This window comes from Musca autumnalis, unplaced genomic scaffold (assembly GCF_047663935.1).
Source record: "Musca autumnalis isolate F117 unplaced genomic scaffold, ASM4766393v1 scaffold_5, whole genome shotgun sequence".
NCBI classification, from domain to species: Eukaryota; Metazoa; Arthropoda; class Insecta; order Diptera; family Muscidae; genus Musca; species Musca autumnalis.
The window spans coordinates 121,285,510-121,307,661 of NW_027412088.1; the positions used below are offsets into that span (position 1 = coordinate 121,285,510).

General features: G+C 37.2%; 1 protein-coding gene across 5 annotated transcripts in view; it reads left to right on the forward strand.

The window, feature by feature from the left end:
- Positions 1-22,152, forward strand: part of dpr13 (defective proboscis extension response 13) — a 624,158-nt gene that overhangs the window by 266,042 nt on the left and 335,964 nt on the right. For all 5 annotated transcript variants that reach the window (XM_073955866.1, XM_073955867.1, XM_073955865.1 and 2 more), the window contains one exon: positions 20,602-20,703. In XM_073955866.1, the coding sequence (XP_073811967.1) occupies positions 20,602-20,703 (102 nt within the window). The remainder of the gene's footprint in view (positions 1-20,601; positions 20,704-22,152) is intronic.

A 22,152-nucleotide genomic window follows, 5' to 3' on the forward strand; every position in this document is an offset into this window, starting at 1 on the left:
TATTATAGTTAAAATATAGTTTTAACAAATATTGATTTTAAAAGAGTTTCACTTTCTAAAATTATTTTCCGTGCGGAAAATTCGGAGGGAAATATTCATGATTGCCCTGTATATGTTTTTATATGTTATTATATGTTATATGTTTTTAGTAAAATATGAAAGATTTTATGTAATATTCAATATTGTCTTAGTCTTAATTTCTAGCTCATTTGTTATTCTGTCAGACAATTTGGCCGAGCAGAAACTATCAACATACGTTCATTTTGACATTTCTGATTGAGTTTTTGAACAAATTTGTATTAAAAAGCAACTTATGTTGTAATAAGTAGGCTGGGTTATAGGAAATTTTCTAAGTCTTTTAGTCCAGATTTATTGCTGAGGCGAAATAATAATTAATGACATTATAATCTTCTCAGAAATCGACGTTTAACGACAATAAACTTAATTTAGAACACTTTTTGATGACATTCCAAATTTAATTTGACGATTTTCGTCAAAAAAATTTGTTGCATATTTTGCATATTTTTTGCATATTTTGCATATTTTTTGCATATTTTGCATATTTTTTGCATATTTTGTGCATATGCAAAATATGCAAATATGCAAAAAAATAAAAAATATGAGCCTGTCATTGCATTCAGTTTTCTTCAAAACGAATTTTGGTCCAATCAGAATTTTCGTATCTTTATTAATAAAAAATATGCAAATATGCAAAATCCGATGTCTAGTTATTACATTAAAAACATCATACAGTCCACATATCGTCGTACATTTTACTAAATAATCGTATTAAAATAACCAATAATCCCAATAATGTGTCTTTATTTTAATACATTAGCTGATTATTCACACAAATCGAAATTATTCCAATTTTATTTCTGTCTAATATGCATTTGTTCGCATTCTATTGCTTTAAATGATTCTGTAGTGCATATTTATTATTTCTACCTAAGGGCTTAGCTACACACATTCCCTTTATCGTTGACATCGTCAGCCACTAGTGGGAGAAAACAATAACAACACTACTATTATCCATCGTGCCCTTTTTCTTGCATTTGCAAAAATATACCAACAATTTTCTAATCGTCCAGCATTCACTGATGGATCATTTTTCGTTTGGGCTTTTGTCGTGCAATTGCAACAACTATAATATCCAAATATTCCAAGCAGCATCGTTCGTCGATCGCTCTATTCATATACAAGCTACCAACAAATTATTCCTCTCCCTACCACTAGTGCTGGTTCGTTGTTGTTGGTTGGTTTGTAGTGTGGTGGTTGACGTTGATAATTTGCTTGTGTTTTATTTTCCTTTGTTATTTATATCCGTTGCTGGTTGTCGCACCTTGGGCACCAGTGTAAAAAATAATTTTTTTTGATGAATTTTTAATAATTTTTTTTTGTATTGATTGTTCGTGATATTATTCGGATAAAGCACCCTACAATCGGCATTATTACTATTATTTATATATTAAATTCGTATTTTTATTGATTTTTTGGATATTATTTAGAAATATTCATTTATAAATTCAATTTTAATTTTTTCGAAATATTTTTTGGATAAATTCGTTTTTACCACAAAGTGTGACGTGCACCCTACTGTCGGTAATAGACGATTTTCTCATTATTTGTTCAAAAACCTGTGATTTTTCGAAATATTTCGTACTTTTTTGTACGCTTTTCGTTGCTATTAGCCATCGCGCTTATTTCTCCCGATCTTTTTCTGCAAATTAGACCGTGTGCACCCTACATTCGGTTCTAGTTGACTTTCTAGAATAGTAAAGAAGTGATTTTTTGGGTTTTTTTCCAATTTTTGTTTACATTTTTTGGTTTTTTCATCCTTTCAATCATGTCGGTCACTCCTATCACCCAATTCATTCGTGCTTCTGGCTTTAATCTGATAAGGCCGGAAAATCACACCGTTTTCAATCTTGAGATTCGTAACGCGGAACTTCAAGATTTGTGGAATAAAGTGAAGGATACTTATGATGAGTATCTTGATCATCTGCTTGAAGGTACTAATTCAGAACACATTACTTCGGCTGACGCAATATATCAAACCATTTGCGAAAGCTTTGTCGCTTGTTTGCCGGCAATTAATGAATAATTGGAGGAGCTTAAGTCAGTAAAGTCTCCCCTGCTTCTCCATCTGCGTTCCTGGTTAGTACGCCTCAAAACAGTCAATCTCAAAATAGTCATCGCTTTAATTCTGCGATTCGTGGGTCCAATATACCTAATATTGGTCAACCACCAGCATCTAATGGTGGCAATATATCTATTCATAGTTCTATTTCTCCACATTTATCGATTACTGCTTTTCCAGATGTCCAAAACCCTTCGGACATTTCTATTGCTAATTGGAGCTTACCACCATACGTTTCGAATAACATGCATCATCTTCACTTACCACCGTGTGACATTGAAGATTTCCATTGTGAATTCTTATCTTGGCCCACTTTCCGGGACCTTTTCTCAGTCATGTTTATTAATAACGCTGGTCTAAGTGACATTGAAAGGCTTTGTCACTTGGTGCAAAAAACAAAAGGTGAGGCTAGGGAAATCGTTGCAAAGTTTCCGCTCACCCACAAAAGTCTCGCCTTAGCTTGGATGTCGTCAAAGGATACGTACGATAATAAACGTATTCTAGTCCATAATCATCTCAAGCTTCTATTTGACCTTCCTATATTTGAAACTGAAACTAGTTCCAATTTGAAATCTTTACAGCGTGGAATCAATAGTTGTATTTCTGCTATGTCAGTCTATGATGTAGTCACGGATCACTGGGATCCAATTTCGGTTTTCATTTGTCAACAACGTTTGCATAGACTAACTGTTTCTTTGTGGGAACAGAGTATTAAGGACAAATCTTCATTATCTTCGTGGGAAGAATTAGACAAGTTTGTTTAGGTGATAGCTCAGAAAGGCCGCAGAGAATAGTTGTTGTTTGTGGAGATGAGAATGGTGATACAAACCCGAGTGTTACCGATAAATAAAAGAGGAGAGGAAAATAAAACACAAAGGTTTTTAGTTTGTATAATAACAATAATGGTGTGTAGGGTGATTTATTAGGCGAAAAGTGCTGATGACTTTACCTGGTGTGGGTGAGACGCGTTACAATTCGCGAGTAAACCGGGAAGTACTTCCGTACTGGTGAGGAGATGACTAATAAGTGTTTTGTGTGTAAAAACCGAGAGTGAATCAAGGCTGTGGCAATCACTGCTTATTGGAAAGTTCTCACTACGATCCGAACTGAGCGAATATAGTTCCAGGGAGAAATTGCAGAGAAATTCCACTACCAAGAGAGTACTCTCTACGATCCGCGCTGAGCGAACATAGTCTCTGAGAAGATTTGTAGGACAATGATTGGAAATATCACCCTACCGTCCGCCGTAAGCGAACATAGTTTCTCAGAGGGTTTGTAGAGAACGCTTAAGGAAGGGAGGCCTCTCTGCGATCCGAACTAGGCGAACAAAGGCTCCCTGGAGATTTGTAGTGAAAATACCAATAGAGAGTTTCTAACTTAAACATTAGCCGCCAGCCTTGAAACACATAGGGGTGTTTCAACATAAAATGGGCGAACTTAAAGAAACTTACAACTAGGAATCCAAGTATGTAAATTCAGGGTAGGTGAGCTTTTTCGATGATTGCATTTTAATTCAATATGTTGGCGATCTTATATTTAAAATTTAGTACTGTGTCAAACAATAGCCGTTGGGTAACTAATAAAACTGGAGAAGGGAAAAATAAATGTATATGACACTAGAATCATCCCGATGACGACTTAATTGTAAAACATTTTTTGAATTACCAGTTAGATAATGTATATTTCAATACGTGGTGAGAACCGATAGGAAATACATCCTGGTGGAAATATTTTGGAATTTTGGTTTTGGTTGTCTGTTGGTGCAGTCTTTTTGAACATTATTCGTTCGAATTAACGGGAGAAAAGGACATTGGACCAGTTAGGATCCATCCGAATACCGTATTTTGTGCAAGAAGTGAACCGAGTATATTTGGGTGAATTCCGTCTAAAAGGATTTTTGGGTATAAATCAGCTCCGATCAAAAGTGTGGATCAGCTAACCGAATGTTTGGTAAACGATGTGTTATATCGGGATCTATTGAGAAAGATGGAAGATCATCCGATATCCGAGGGAGAATAAATGCTTCTGTTTGAAGTACCAAAGAAGAATTGATTCTTGAACCGATTTTCAGAGAACAACTCTTTTGAATATTAGCTGATACCGTTCCCGTTACTCCTGAAATACGAGCTAGAGCAGAGCAAGTAGGCAAATTTAACCGTTTTCTTATGGTGTCTGAGATAAAAGAACCCTCTGATGCTGGATCGATCAGAGCTCTAACTGGATAATCTTTACCGTTATGGATTAGATTCACTATAGCAGTTCCCAGAAGAACATTACGATTCTGTAATGTATGGAAAACTTGTTGATTTGCTATAGTTGGGTTGGCGCCGGTGGATGTAGAAGCAATATTGTCATTGTGGTGAAGTACAGAATGGCGAGAAGAAGAAGGTGTAGAACTTGATGAAGAAGGAGTTGAGGGAGGTGAATTAGTAATACGGTGGAGGAGGGTGTGATGTCTTCCACGACACATATTGCAATTATGGGCGCTAGTACAAGTTTTAATTGTATGACCCCGTGAAAGACAATTCCAACAACTGCCTTGTTTCTTCACCGTTGAAGATTTTTGCTCAAAGGACAATTGTTTAAACTTTGGACAAGATCGCAAAGAATGAATTTCCGTGGGACATAGAAGACAAGTTATCGTGGCTGGTGATTTGAATTTTTTATAAACCGAATTGTTGGTGATTGGTGATTTAAATTCTTTCGAAGAAGACTTTGTATTGGGTTCAGGGCCTTTGATATCACGCAAACTGTCAAGTGTCTGGATTCTTTCAGAAATAAATGAATCCAAGTCTTCCCAAGAAGACAAAGCCGATTTGTCTCTAACACTCTGTTCCCATAGAGTGACAGTTATTCGCGGTAATCGCTGGATACAAATGAAGACTATGATAGGATCCCAATGTACTGTGGTGACATCATATACGGCCATAGCAGATAAACAACTATTTATTCCGCGCTGAAGGGTTTTCAATCCCGAACTAGTTTCACGATCGATGTATGGAAGATCAAAGAGAAGCTTCAAGTGACTATTGACAATAACCCGTTTATTGTCAAACCGATTTTTGAGAGCTGTCCATGCTAAGACGAAGCTACGGTGAGTTAATGGGAACTTAGATACAATTTCTTTAGCTTCGCCGTCTGTTTTTCTAACTAAATGACAGAGTCTCTCAATGTCACTAAGACCAGAATTATTTACATATATCGCGGTGAAAAGGTCTCTGAAAGATGGCCATGACAAAAAATTACCATGAAAGGTTTCTACGTCGCATGGAGGAAGTACAAGGTTATGTACACTATCCGGATTTGGTGAAAAGAAGGATTCTCGAGTTTGAAAACTGTTTTGAACGAAAGGAGGATCCACCTGAGTGCCGATTATCCGCGACGCCTGTGTCGAAGTGCTCAAGTTATTTGCATGGTCGCCATGAAATTCTTCTGCCGAGAGGTCTGAACGATTTATTGAGGTGTGAGGTGAGGATTTAGAAGATTGGCGAATTTTTGCTAACTTGCGGTTCATAGTTGACCTACAAGTAATGTAAGTCTGATGACACACTTCGTATTTACTATCTAACGAATCTATGTCATCCTTTTTCGAATCTACCGCCGACATTAAATAATCGAGGCAACGATCGAATGTTAATTGGACCTTTGACCACAGCTTGTCCAATTCTGTGCTACGAAACTCTAAGTCGTACTGATCTAACAGATCATCCCGCATTTGGTTGAAATGGGAATCGAATTTGATCAAAGCATCCGATGCTCTGATAAAGAGATCTAAAGGTGTGACCGGCATTGTACAGAATTTCTTTGTACAGAATTTGTCAGACAAATTTCCACGAATTAGTAGGAATAATTCACAAAAATGAACAAAAAGTTGCAAAAATGCAATAGAGTTTATTATTTTTGCACGAGGTGTAGGGTGAATCAAGGACTAAAAGCTCCAAAACAAATTTATTTAGGAGAAGAGGAAACACAAATAAACCAAATGTCCGAAAAATTAAACAAATTCCCGCGAATCTGTTCAAAAATTGCAAAAAAGACAATAGTTTTCCAAAAAACTGCAACAAATCAATTGAATTTATTGTTTTAGCAGCGAGGTGTAGGGTGAATCAATGACTGAATGTCCAAAATCGATTAATTTTTGTGAAATGGGAAAACACAAATGGCCAAAATATCGAAAACCAAATAATTTGGGAATTTTCCTTGTGAAAAATGAAAATTTTAAATTCCAAAGGGACCAAATGTAGGGTGCACTACTTCAGAACAACCAAAAAAGCAAAAAACCGAAACCGAAAATTTAAATATGTTAATAAAAAAGGCGATTTTAGTACATAAATATAAATTTATATTGAATACTTGAATAAATATATATGTTATATTTACTAAAAATATAAATATATAATGCCGATAGTAGGGTGTACGATGTCCAAAAAAACGTTTATACCGAATACCGATTTTTTTTTTTAAAAATATGCAAATATTTATTTTTCCGAAAAAATATCAAAATATAATTTATACAAAAAAAATTATTTTTCCACCTGCGACCCACTGTAACCGTAGTAATAACGAATGTGTACAACAAAAAGAAATAAAACACAACTAGCGTCGCAGTAGACGTATGCTGGTATGTACTAGTAGGTAAGCAGGTAGAGAGACCACAACGTATTGGCTTGTTGTTGGTAGGTTTTTTTCGTTTTATAAGTGACGCTAGAAGAAATGCAAAAAGGCGGGTAATTTGTAATACGTTTGTTGTTGCAATTCTCACTGAATTATTGACGTAGGGATAGTGAGAAAAAACCGAAATAAATAAAACAACAACACGTATTGGCGATCACTACCCTAGTTGGTGAATAATAAAGAAACACAGTATGCCGTATATTAGATTTATTATATTCACAAAATAAACGATATTTTGCTAATATTTCAAGGGGAATGCAACCTATTTTGGTGAGAATTTTTATAAAATGATTTAGTGTGTGGACTGTATGAAGATTTTAACCGTATTTGTTTGTAATTGCCGACCGATAGGGTGAACTAAAGTCGATCAGTAACCGAAATATTTTTTATGCGAAAAGAGATAAAAATTTAACACTCGCGATTTGCTCACTTATGGAAAACACTGAATTTACATACCTGGTATGTTTTTTGGTGGAATATGTGTTGATGGTGATAATGTATGATGGTTTGATGATGAGGATGGTGGTGAGGGGTGATTGGGGAATCTTTTGTGTGGTAAAAAGAGAAAAAACTCCGAATAACACAAACAACACCGAGTAAGTTGTCCAATGATTCGTCTCGATTGGATGAAATGTTTAGGTGGACAACAACAAAATCCAAAGGAACTTATCCGGCTCGACTGGACCAAATGTTTAGTTGATAGCTCAGAGAGGCCGCAGAGAATAGTTGTTGTTTGTGGAGATGAGAATGGTGATACAAACCCGAGTGTTACCGATAAATAAAAGAGGAGAGGAAAATAAAACACAAAGGTTTTTAGTTTGTATAATAACAATAATGGTGTGTAGGGTGATTTATTAGGCGAAAAGTGCTGATGACTTTACCTGGTGTGGGTGAGACGCGTTACAATTCGCGAGTAAACCGGGAAGTACTTCCGTACTGGTGAGGAGATGACTAATAAGTGTTTTGTGTGTAAAAACCGAGAGTGAATCAAGGCTGTGGCAATCACTGCTTATTGGAAAGTTCTCACTACGATCCGAACTGAGCGAATATAGTTCCAGGGAGAAATTGCAGAGAAATTCCACTACCAAGAGAGTACTCTCTACGATCCGCGCTGAGCGAACATAGTCTCTGAGAAGATTTGTAGGACAATGATTGGAAATATCACCCTACCGTCCGCCGTAAGCGAACATAGTTTCTCAGAGGGTTTGTAGAGAACGCTTAAGGAAGGGAGGCCTCTCTGCGATCCGAACTAGGCGAACAAAGGCTCCCTGGAGATTTGTAGTGAAAATACCAATAGAGAGTTTCTAACTTAAACATTAGCCGCCAGCCTTGAAACACATAGGGGTGTTTCAACATAAAATGGGCGAACTTAAAGAAACTTACAACTAGGAATCCAAGTATGTAAATTCAGGGTAGGTGAGCTTTTTCGATGATTGCATTTTAATTCAATATGTTGGCGATCTTATATTTAAAATTTAGTACTGTGTCAAACAATAGCCGTTGGGTAACTAATAAAACTGGAGAAGGGAAAAATAAATGTATATGACGCTAGAATCATCCCGATGACGACTTAATTGTAAAACATTTTTTGAATAACCAGTTAGATAATGTATATTTCAATACGTGGTGAGAACCGATAGGAAATACATCCTGGTGGAAATATTTTGAAATTTTGGTTTTGGTTGTCTGTTGGTGCAGTCTTTTTGAACATTATTCGTTCGAATTAACGGGAGAAAAGGACATTGGACCAGTTAGGATCCATCCGAATACCGTATTTTGTGCAAGAAGTGAACCGAGTATATTTGGGTGAATTCCGTCTAAAAGGATTTTTGGGTATAAATCAGCTCCGATCAAAAGTGTGGATCAGCTAACCGAATGTTTGGTAAACGATGTGTTATATCGGGATCTATTGAGAAAGATGGAAGATCATCCGATATCCGAGGGAGAATAAATGCTTCTGTTTGAAGTACCAAAGAAGAATTGATTCTTGAACCGATTTTCAGAGAACAACTCTTTTGAATATTAGCTGATACCGTTCCCGTTACTCCTGAAATACGAGCTAGAGCAGAGCAAGTAGGCAAATTTAACCGTTTTCTTATGGTGTCTGAGATAAAAGAACCCTCTGATGCTGGATCGATCAGAGCTCTAACTGGATAATCTTTACCGTTATGGATTAGATTCACTATAACAGTTCCCAGAAGAACATTACGATTCTGTAATGTATGGAAAACTTGTTGATTTGCTATAGTTGGGTTGGCGCCGGTGGATGTAGAAGCAATATTGTCATTGTGGTGAAGTACAGAATGGCGAGAAGAAGAAGGTGTAGAACTTGATGAAGAAGGAGTTGAGGGAGGTGAATTAGTAATACGGTGGAGGAGGGTGTGATGTCTTCCACGACACATATTGCAATTATGGGCGCTAGTACAAGTTTTAATTGTATGACCCCGTGAAAGACAATTCCAACAACTGCCTTGTTTCTTCACCGTTGAAGATTTTTGCTCAAAGGACTATTGTTTAAACTTTGGACAAGATCGCAAAGAATGAATTTCCGTTGGACATAGAAGACAAGTTATCGTGGCTGGTGATTTGAATTTTTTATAAACCGAATTGTTGGTGATTGGTGATTTAAATTCTTTCGAAGAAGACTTTGTATTGGGTTCAGGGCCTTTGATATCACGCAAACAGTCAAGTGTCTGGATTCTTTCAGAAATAAATGAATCCAAGTCTTCCCAAGAAGACAAAGCCGATTTGTCTCTAACACTCTGTTCCCATAGAGTGACAGTTATTCGCGGTAATCGCTGGATACAAATGAAGACTATGATAGGATCCCAATGTACTGTGGTGACATCATATACGGCCATAGCAGATAAACAACTATTTATTCCGCGCTGAAGGGTTTTCAATCCCGAACTAGTTTCACGATCGATGTATGGAAGATCAAAGAGAAGCTTCAAGTGACTATTGACAATAACCCGTTTATTGTCAAACCGATTTTTGAGAGCTGTCCATGCTAAGACGAAGCTACGGTGAGTTAATGGGAACTTAGATACAATTTCTTTAGCTTCGCCGTCTGTTTTTCTAACTAAATGACAGAGTCTCTCAATGTCACTAAGACCAGAATTATTTACATATATCGCGGTGAAAAGGTCTCTGAAAGATGGCCATGACAAAAAATTACCATGAAAGGTTTCTACGTCGCATGGAGGAAGTACAAGGTTATGTACACTATCCGGATTTGGTGAAAAGAATGATTCTCGAGTTTGAAAACTGTTTTGAACGAAAGGAGGATCCACCTGAGTGCCGATTATCCGCGACGCCTGTGTCGAAGTGCTCAAGTTATTTGCATGGTCGCCATGAAATTCTTCTGCCGAGAGGTCTGAACGATTTATTGAGGTGTGAGGTGAGGATTTAGAAGATTGGCGAATTTTTGCTAACTTGCGGTTCATAGTTGACCTACAAGTAATGTAAGTCTGATGACACACTTCGTATTTACTATCTAACGAATCTATGTCATCCTTTTTCGAATCTACCGCCGACATTAAATAATCGAGGCAACGATCGAATGTTAATTGGACCTTTGACCACAGCTTGTCCAATTCTGTGCTACGAAACTCTAAGTCGTACTGATCTAACAGATCATCCCGCATTTGGTTGAAATGGGAATCGAATTTGATCAAAGCATCCGATGCTCTGATAAAGAGATCTAAAGGTGTGACCGGCATTGTACAGAATTTCTTTGTACAGAATTTGTCAGACAAATTTCCACGAATTAGTAGGAATAATTCACAAAAATGAACAAAAAGTTGCAAAAATGCAATAGAGTTTATTATTTTTGCACGAGGTGTAGGGTGAATCAAGGACTAAAAGCTCCAAAACAAATTTATTTAGGTGAAGAGGAAACACAAATAAACCAAATGTCCGAAAAATTAAACAAATTCCCGCGAATCTGTTCAAAAATTGCAAAAAAGACAATAGTTTTCCAAAAAACTGCAACAAATCAATTGAATTTATTGTTTTAGCAGCGAGGTGTAGGGTGAATCAATGACTGAATGTCCAAAATCGATTAATTTTTGTGAAATGGGAAAACACAAATGGCCAAAATATCGAAAACCAAATAATTTGGGAATTTTCCTTGTGAAAAATGAAAATTTTAAATTCCAAAGGGACCAAATGTAGGGTGCACTACTTCAGAACAACCAAAAAAGCAAAAAACCGAAACCGAAAATTTAAATATGTTAATAAAAAAGGCGATTTTAGTACATAAATATAAATTTATATTGAATACTTGAATAAATATATATGTTATATTTACTAAAAATATAAATATATAATGCCGATAGTAGGGTGTACGATGTCCAAAAAAACGTTTATACCGAATACCGATTATTTTTTTTAAAAATATGCAAATATTTATTTTTCCGAAAAAATATTAAAATATAATTTATACAAAAAAAATTATTTTTCCACCTGCGACCCACTGTAACCGTAGTAATAACGAATGTGTACAACAAAAAGAAATAAAACACAACTAGCGTCGCAGTAGACGTATGCTGGTATGTACTAGTAGGTAAGCAGGTAGAGAGACCACAACGTATTGGCTTGTTGTTGGTAGGTTTTTTTCGTTTTACAAGTGACGCTAGAAGAAATGCAAAAAGGCGGGTAATTTGTAATACGTTTGTTGTTGCAATTCTCACTGAATTATTGACGTAGGGATAGTGAGAAAAAACCGAAATAAATAAAACAACAACACGTATTGGCGATCACTACCCTAGTTGGTGAATAATAAAGAAACACAGTATGCCGTATATTAGATTTATTATATTCACAAAATAAACGATATTTTGCTAATATTTCAAGGGGAATGCAACCTATTTTGGTGAGAATTTTTATAAAATGATTTAGTGTGTGGACTGTATGAAGATTTTAACCGTATTTGTTTGTAATTGCCGACCGATAGGGTGAACTAAAGTCGATCAGTAACCGAAATATTTTTTATGCGAAAAGAGATAAAAATTTAACACTCGCGATTTGCTCACTTATGGAAAACACTGAATTTACATACCTGGTATGTTTTTTGGTGGAATATGTGTTGATGGTGATAATGTATGATGGTTTGATGATGAGGATGGTGGTGAGGGGTGATTGGGGAATCTTTTGTGTGGTAAAAAGAGAAAAAACTCCGAATAACACAAACAACACCGAGTAAGTTGTCCAATGATTCGTCTCGATTGGATGAAATGTTTAGGTGGACAACAACAAAATCCAAAGGAACTTATCCGGCTCGACTGGACCAAATGTTTAGTTGATAGCTCAGAGAGGCCGCAGAGAATAGTTGTTGTTTGTGGAGATGAGAATGGTGATACAAACCCGAGTGTTACCGATAAATAAAAGAGGAGAGGAAAATAAAACACAAAGGTTTTTAGTTTGTATAATAACAATAATGGTGTGTAGGGTGATTTATTAGGCGAAAAGTGCTGATGACTTTACCTGGTGTGGGTGAGACGCGTTACAATTCGCGAGTAAACCGGGAAGTACTTCCGTACTGGTGAGGAGATGACTAATAAGTGTTTTGTGTGTAAAAACCGAGAGTGAATCAAGGCTGTGGCAATCACTGCTTATTGGAAAGTTCTCACTACGATCCGAACTGAGCGAATATAGTTCCAGGGAGAAATTGCAGAGAAATTCCACTACCAAGAGAGTACTCTCTACGATCCGCGCTGAGCGAACATAGTCTCTGAGAAGATTTGTAGGACAATGATTGGAAATATCACCCTACCGTCCGCCGTAAGCGAACATAGTTTCTCAGAGGGTTTGTAGAGAACGCTTAAGGAAGGGAGGCCTCTCTGCGATCCGAACTAGGCGAACAAAGGCTCCCTGGAGATTTGTAGTGAAAATACCAATAGAGAGTTTCTAACTTAAACAAAGTTCTTAACAGAAAGAATCCAAACTTTAGCTTGCCTTAGGGACATGAGAGGTCCTATTTCTTTTTCCATTCCGAAAAGTAGAGTCAAAACCAATCTAGCTACTTCTTCGATTAAAGATAAATCGAAATCGGCCTGCATACTTTGTAGAAAAGAATCCCATTCATTGCCGCTAAAAAGCAGGGTTGCTGTCTCAATTGTCTATCGGTGGGACATTTAGTCAAAGACTGCTCTAGTACCCACAATTGTAATATTTGCAATAGTCGCCATCATACTATGCTGCATAGGCCTTCTTCATCTCCTTGACCTTGACCATCCACATCTCTTTCGTCGTTGACCAATAGCCAACCTCCACAAGTAGATGGAAACATAGCTTCTACTTCCACCGGCGCTAATCCTAGAGCCATGAATAGTCAAGTGTTCCATGCATCCCAAAATCGGAATGTCTTGCTAAGTACTGCGATGGTCAACATTGTTCATTTAGAAGTTTCGGGCTCTTATAAACCCAGGTTCAGAAGCTTCTTTTATTACTGAAAGCGCCTTAAATTGCCCACCCAGTCAATCACTGCTACTGTTTCTGGTGTTAATAGCTCAACATATGCCACTTCGAAGAAAAATTTTTCGTTTCGCATTGGTTCACGTTTCGATTCCTCCTTAATTGAAGAAACTTGTGCGTTTGTTCTTCCAAAAATTTCCGGAAGCCTTCCCTCATGTCCCCTCAGTTCAAACATCACTTCTCGATTGCCTAATATTACACGGTGCTCTTGAAACAATTTTAAATGGAAGGTGCTTACACCTTGGAAGTTTTTGCGGATTCTGAAACTACAATGTTAATAGATGAGAAAAATCAAAAAAAAAAAACAAAAAAATCGCCGGAGCGCTTTTTAAATAAATCGCGATTTAAGTTGACATTTTTAGGGGTTGTTTAGGTTTTCACGATTTTGCTTAGAAACCGCAAGTCCTATCAAAATGGGACTAAAGAAGATGTTGTAGCTATGAAAATTCTCTACATTATGGTATTTTCAAAGTTGTTACCGTTTTTGATATATAGATGTTCAAATTGGCACAATTCAAATTCAATTCAATTCTGTATCGCCCCCTTATAAAACAATGTCATGACTGCAAATTCACAACTTAAACTTATATATCTAAAAAAATAGTACAACTTAGGGTAAGTTACTTAAGCCAGTCTTGTAGAGAATTTTTACAGCTTTAAGATTTTCTCAGGTCCCATATCGATAAAACTTACCGTATTCAAGCAAAATCCCGAAACCCTAACAAAAAATCCTAAAAATGTAAACTGAGCTTCTTTATCTCAAAAATGGTACAGGCTTGGAACAAATGATAAACGTCAATCCTCTAGAGAGTTTTCACAGCTACAACATTTTCTTTACTCCATTTCGAATGGATTTGCGGTTTCCAAGCAAAATCGTGAAAACCTAAAAAACGCCTAAAAATGTGAATTTCGACCGCGATTTATTTAAAAAGCCCTACAGCGATTTTTTTTATTTTTGAATTTTTCTCATCTATGAACATTGCTGTTTCAGAATTCACAAAAACTCGACCTGTTTAAGCGGTTTTCGTCAAAAGTTAGTTGAGGCGAGTTAGTTAAGACGATACAGTTAGAGCATTGTCCCAATTTGAACTTCTATATCTCAAAAACGGTAAAAACTATTAAAAGACCGTAAAGGTCGATCATATAGAGAATTTTCATAGCTACAACATCTTCTTTAGTCCCATTTTGATAGGACTTGCGGTTTTTAAGCAAAATCGTGAAAACCTAAACAACCCCTAAAATGTCAATTTAAATCGCGATTTATTTAAGAAGCGCTCCGGGGATTTTTTTGTTTCATGATTTTTCTCATCTATAAACACTGTAGTTTCAGAATCCGCAAAAACTTCCGAGGTGTAAGCACCTTCCATTTAAATTGTTTCAAGAGCACCGTGATTAGTTTAGCCGATGATAGTCTTTTTGATTTACGACCTGTCGATTTATTGTTGGGGGCAGATTGGTATCCACAGATTTTGCGGGAAGGGACGCAAAGAATCATTCTGGGGTCCATGTTAGCCCAAAACACGATATTTGACTGGATTCTGACTGGTCCCACGCCTCAATCCTCAGTCCAGGTCTTTACGACTGTGTTGGATATAGCTGAGGAGGAATCTCTCAACGAAACACTACTCCGGTCACCATCGGACATGTTTCGTGAGAGGAATTATCGTGCTACGACAGTGCGAGATTCGGAGGGTCGTTACGCAGTAACGCTTCCCTTTAAATCCGGATTTCCGCAAACATTGCAACTGGGGTATTCTCGTAGAAACGTTTCGAAACAGTTTTGTCGGTCGGAAAATTCTCTTCTTCGAAGACCTCGGTAAAAATCGATTATGTTTAACCCTCCAAATCTTATTTTAATTCACTCGTTGTTACCTTCCACATCATCCTGTCATTAACCTTGACAAATCGACCACAAAACTTCTCGTAGTATTCTATTTTTTCAACAAGTCGCCCAATGGTATTAGATTTAATGATCTTCTTCCAACTCTTCAGGTAGACGAGTTCTATAGATAGCGTCGATCTCAAGCATTTTTCTTTCCAAATCATTTTGTGTACAACTTCTCCTTCTGACCCGATCTAAAATTTAAGTTTCAAACGGTCACATGTGGGATACACTGTGCGCCCTTCCTCGTAATTTGTACACCTTGTCAATAAGCAGATGACACTCTAATCAAACTCTAATCAACTCGCAATTTACATTCTTCAGCGATGTATACAGATGACGTTATCGCTGCCGCGCATTCGTTAGCCTTAACTACCCCAAAGTTTGAACTGAGGAATTTTACATCAAATCATAGGACAAACTTGTCTATTTCTCCGCATGAACTCGTTGATGCTAAGGTTAGTTTCTTCGTAGAACTATGGAATGCTCATTTGGATTCTTTCTTTCGATCCTTGCGAAATAAGGCAGTTAAGCTTAATTTAGCAGTTCTTACTCAAGGAGTTATCTTGCTGAGGAACATAAGTGTTATTAGAACAGTCTCCATTGTCTTCTTAAAGCTCACTCCTTTCACTAAACCCTGGTTTGTGTGTTAATAACAGCCTTGTTAAGTTTCCAACACCGTCCTACACTGAGCGCCATCCGCAGCGCATTTTATTGCCGTATTGTTGTCGATTTGTTCGTCTTCTTTCAGAATTCGTTGACGCTATTTCCATTCAAGGTGGAAATCAGTTAATGTTTCGTATACTTCGTATCACATATTAGGATCCTCTTCCTTTGATATGAAGACATTTACGGGTAAAGCGTGTCGAATTACCAAGGGTTACGTACTTGTCTTCACCTGCTTTTTAACTAAAGCAGTTCACTTAGAAGCCACTTCTGACCTGTCTGCTGCATCATTTCTGGCATCTTTCGGTTTTTATTTTCGTCCTTGTTGCCTTAGGACATTGTTTTCTAATAAAGGGACCATTTCGTCGGAATTTCTCGTGTCATTGAAAATTCATTTAGGATTTACGACTATCTTCGCACTACGAACAATCAGTATCCTTCCAATGCCGTGTAAAATGCAAAATCGCGCGTCATGGCTCAAAGTTGTTTGCCCACCTCACAATATACTTCGTTTTCCTGGGTTATTTCAGTCGCAGTACACCCCTAAATTGAAAAAACATGCTTGTCCAATTAAGTAAAAAATTAATTACACCTAAAATGCTCAATAGAGACTGAACTACGACACCTCTCACTTGCAACATACTCCACTACTAACCGTACTTTAAGTTTGCTCGCGAATTAGTCTAACCCTGTTGCCTTGCAGATAGCGCGTCAAGGTGGGCGGCAAATGTATAAATTCGATACATTGGTTACGCTAATGTATATGTTCGATACTTTGTTTCCCCTTCCCAGCATTCCAATTAACTACGTTAATTGGCCGCTTTTTCGAGCTCTACGGGGAAATCTTCTCTGCACTTCTTCCAGGAGCCTTATTCGCCTAGTTTGGATTGTAGGAGAGAGTTCGCTCTTTTCTACTATCTCTCCTGGAAAGCTTTATTCGCATAGTCACGGCTTTATTATCGTTATTCTGCCCACCTGCAACTTCACTTGTTCTTTCGCTTTCGTTAACGACACAAGCATAAAGGTAAAGTTTTAATTCTTTGAAACCCACCAACTTTATAACAAAGATTTGAAAATAAACATACATAAAATTATACGCACCAAATTGTTTTTATTTCTTTTCTTTTTGGGTTTCTCACACTGGTATCACGCCAACAGCTATATTGAATTGGGAAATTGTACTGTTGCAGTTCAAGGGCCCAGCGCGCCAACCTTCCGGTTGGGTTATCGATAGAGTTGAGCCACTTCAAAGATATCTTTCGAATCCCCCAAATTATGGCAAGGCGCCTACCCCATTGTCACTTGCATCGGTTTGTAGGGTGAACGGTACTGAGAAATCAGTACACGCCAATACTGGGGCTTCGGACAATCGATGTTACAGGATTTCGAAAACTGTTTGCTGATCTTCCGTCCACCGCCAATGTTTGCCTTTCTTTATCACGGATGTGAGGGGATGGGCTATTGTCGCGAATTCCGGGACGAATCGTCTGAACCAGGATACAATCCCTAGAAATCGACGAAGTTCTTTAAGGCTCGCTGGTGCTAGTAGCTCTCTTAGGTGTTTACTCTCTGTTGATCTCTGATGTCTGACTCTAGCGCGATATCTCGGCCGGTTTCGTGTTGGGGCTACTACTATTCTCACCTGATTCGGACTGATCGGATGTTATGGTTAGGTGTCGATATCTTAAGGTTCCTGGTGGTGTTTATTCTGCGAGGACACAGTCCAATTCTGCGCATACTAGTTTTGTCTGACTCCGCTGCAGAAAATCAAGCCCCAATATTATATCCTCACTAGCACCAGGCAATATTAAAAATTCAATGTCGAGGCGGCACCTTCCGAATATCACCTCTGTGAGCAGGTTTTGCTGAATTTGTAGTCTGAAACCGTCGGCTAAGCAAATGGTGGTGTTTTTAGTTGTCTTAATTCCATCAGGATCTATTGCGTGTACACAGGATTTGTTGACAAAACATTTGGTTGCTCCAGTGTCGATCGTTGCTGACCAAAGGCGCTCTCTTATGTAAATGTTAGTTATTAGATGGGAGTCTTGGAATTCGAGAGTGGTCCCTCTGTGGTGGGATATCTTGTCTTGGAGCCCGCATTTCCTACCTCTCTGGATGCTCGTTTCCCGCTCTCTGCCCACAGCATTGAATCGTTCTGACACCTCTTCGACAGCATTCCCAACAAAATAGTATTTGGGTATTATGACAGCCAGTGGCGAAGTGCCCCTCCTGTTTGCACCTTCGACAGCCTGTGGTAGAGTTAATCATTGCGTCGGGGTTTCTCTTGGGGTTCTCTTCCTCAATTCTTCGGTGGTGGTCTGTGGGAACGCTGGGCATGGCTGGTACACTTTCTACGTCTTCGGCCATTTCTAGTATGCCTACCAGGTCGGTAAAGCCCTTTCTCCGGATGTAGCACATGTATTCTGGTGATGCGTTTTGAAAAATTCGTTCCACCTTTTGTTGTACCGTATGGCTACTGATTCGCATGAGATCCTGTATGGCCAGCATGTAGTCCTTAAATAATTCCCGGGCTTCTGCTTTCTTTGCCGGATTTCATCTTCCAACTTTGGAATCTCGGTGGGAGAAAGAATTTCAGGAAGCCCTTTTTGAACGGAAGTCTGTCTCGCTTAGCGTCCATGGGGATGCCACCTTCGACTCTTTCTAGTGGATGGCTTGGAATTGTAGCAACCGTTTGATTGGAGGCAGAAAGGAGAAGACAGCGGTTATGTTCTTTTATAGTTATAGTTCTTTTTTCTTTTTGTAAATGGTAAATTACTCTTTACAGTTCACTTAATCTACTTAGACTAAGAAAACAGGTATTTCAGTCTTCGGTCCGCACTAAAATTTTAAGCCAAAAGGATTCTTCACTTCGGGACCTGGATAAGTACTCGATAAGCCGGGCATTGGTAGACCAGAGACCTGGATAAGTACTCTGGGTGCTCAGGAGGTGGGATGGATCTTCTAAGGCTACCGGATCGGTTGATATGCGAGAGACCTGGATAAGTACTCTGGGTGCTCAGGAGGTGGGATGGATCTTCTAAGGCTACCGGATCGGTTGATATGCGAGAGACCTGGATAAGTACTCAAGCAGGACCTACAGGGAAGTGCAAGGATGCGGTTGCAAGAGACCTTATTAAGTACTCAAGCACTACAAGGATATTCAAAGCTACGGCTGCAAGAGACCTTAATAAGTACTCAAGCACTACAAGGATATTCAAGGCTACGGCTGCAAGAGACCTTAATAAGTTCTCAAACACTACAAGGGTATTCAAGGCTACGGCTGCAAGAGACCTTAATAAGTACTCAAGCTCTACAAGGATGTTCAAAGCTACGGCAGCAAGAGACCTTAATAAGTACTCAAGCACTACAAGGATATTCAAGACTACGGCTGCAAGAGATCTTTATAAGTACTCAAGCACTACAAGGTTACGTAAGGATATGTAAGATCAAAGGATATACAAGGATAAAAGGATACACAAGGATATGCAAGGATTTCCGACTTAGAGACCTAGATAAGTACTCTAAGGACGTCCAAGGCTAATCTTCTGAATAAATTACTTACCGAAGAAAGATGTGTTTACGTTCGTGGTCCCGTACTGACTGTCCCCATTCGAGTTTTGTTCGCCCTTTTATACCTCTCTCCACCACGTGTTTTCTCTCCACCCATAAAAAATATCTTCTAACATAAAAAATATGTTGGTACTCAAACATATAAAATTGAGATATGTTACAAAATGTTGCAAACATATTTTTGTTTGGGCACAAACAAATTATTTTTCGCTTATCATCAAAATAATTTTTCGCTTAGCATCAAGTAGTATCTTCTTCTTGATGATGGAATCTTTCAAATAAAACGCTTGTCGTTTAATTTTGTCACCATTTTACATTTTAGTGCATTTATAAATAAAACATTGTAGCTTAATTTTTATTATTGTTTTCATCACTTTCCTCTTTGCAGAGAAAAATGTTTACAAAACGCACTGACAGCTTGCAAAATTTACTGATCGCTACCAATATCATGATTTCAATCTAATTAATTTTTTATTTTTAACTTCTTAAAAAATACAATTTGTTTGACCACTGAGAACCCCATAATCAAATTGCAGCAAATGTTGTCCGAAAATGTAGATAAAAATGGGGTGGTACCGTTATATGGGGGATGGGGGCTATACGAAAACCTGAAGTGTCTGTACCATTAGGAAGTCCAAATGCCAAGTTACAGCCAATTCGAGCTAAGAATGAAGATAAAATCCTCAAAATACCCGAAATCGGGGGGTACCGTTATATGAGGGCTATAGAAAAAACGGTTTCATATTCATGTATACATACAAATGTGAAAAGTGTGCAAAGTTTTAGTCCGATAAATGACTTTCTCGATTTGAACTAAACAGTCATGAAACAAAGCAATTTAAATAAAAGCTATGATGAAATTATAAGGTGTATGAAAGGTGTATGAAAGCGTAAACAAACATTTCGACATCTTGAATGGAGTTGTTGTTGCGCTATCTACCTGATCTGGTAAATAGATCTTTCTATGACTTTAAATTTAATTATTTTGGGAATTGTTGAAAACATATGAATTTATTCAATAAATATTAAATTTGGCTGTAGAACATGATCATTGCATCACACGGCACCACTTCTGATTAATTTTACTATGACGTACATATATACATATTTATAGTTTTCATTTGAACACACATAAAACAATTAATTAGTTATTGTAATTAATTAAAATTATTCAAATTAATCAATATTTCAGGTTTCTTGGATACGCAAGAAAGACTACCACTTACTGACAGTTGGATTAACAACATACAGCAGTGACGAACGGTTTAGTACAAACCACTTAAAAAATTCGGAGGTAAGTTTTTAATAACAAATAACAGATATTTAACATAAATACAATTTTCGAAAAATTTCTTACAAAAGAGTTCTCGCATTCCAAAGAGTAGCGAAAATTGTACCCAAACTTAGGAGGGTGTAAACAAGAATGGTGTTCTCTCCTTTAATTTTGTAGTAGGAAACTTTTCAGAGCAGCTACTTTGTCCCATTTGACATCTACACCCCCAACGTCCATCTATACACCCAATTCTCTGTAGTCATGTTATATACCTATATCGAATGGTAAATACCAAATTTCTGCCGATATAACCCATTTTCAATACCAAACATTCTAGGAGTACTAGAAATTTGTGTACCTTTCAACTCATATTTATTTCTCCAGATTTACATTTACTTATATGAATATTTACATTTTTGAGTAATAATATTTAATATATTTACTATGAGATCATATCAATATTTGTATAGCCATTCAAAGACAAAAAGGGTAAAAACCCTTAAGATTTTAATAACAATTCAAACATAGATTAGAAAATTATCGTTTATAAGTAGATTATATTATGTTATAGTCTATTATAGATACAATATATTCAGTTTGATGACTTTTGTTTTGCTTACTATTATAGGTGAAAGTTATTGTGTACATTCCCTTATTATTGAATAGAGTGAATTATGAATCTTATTGAAGTAGTTTTCGTTTAGTTTATTAATGTGGTTCAGTGGCAGTTCAAATCCCGATTACTCGTGCCACTGCAATGTGAAATATCTCCAGTGTGTTGGATAAATAATTTTTAGACACTTATTTGGGATAATATGGATCTGTTTTAAATTATTTTTTGCTGTGCTTTCCATATAGGTGACGCATAACAGAGTATTGGCCTTATAACGAATTTGTATAACAGCTTCTTATTATTTTTTATATTTAAAACTGAACATCTATTCAGGAGGGTCCACAAAGAACGGAAAGACTTTACTGTTTTGTCGCAATTTGATAGTATATGCTTCGTCCCATAAACTGACAAGATTTCCGGCGAAGTAATGTGGTCTAGTCGGGATTCTATTTGGCGATTTATTAAAAGGAAATATTATACAATGTGTTTTAGAATGAGTGCACGCAGAGAAAAAAATATGTTTGATCCAACAATATTCCAAGAGCAAAATATGTATTGTTAACATATTGTTGGATTCCTCATGTAGTATTGTAAATCCAAAAATAGTTTGTGTCAACTGAACAATATTTCTCTCTTTTCTTCGAAAATTTGTTTCTCTTCTCTCGCTATTCTATGCCGTGTTGAAAAAACAATTTTGGTGAGTTGTGGTGTGTTTGTATGACATGCTGCCTTTATCTTTGTTTTTGTGTGTATGTACTTGTGAGACTCTTGTTTTTATTTGTTTCTGTTTTGTTTCATTCTTCTTTCCTTTTCATGTTTGTTATGGTGTTTAATTATTCCTTATGTTGTGGTGGGTT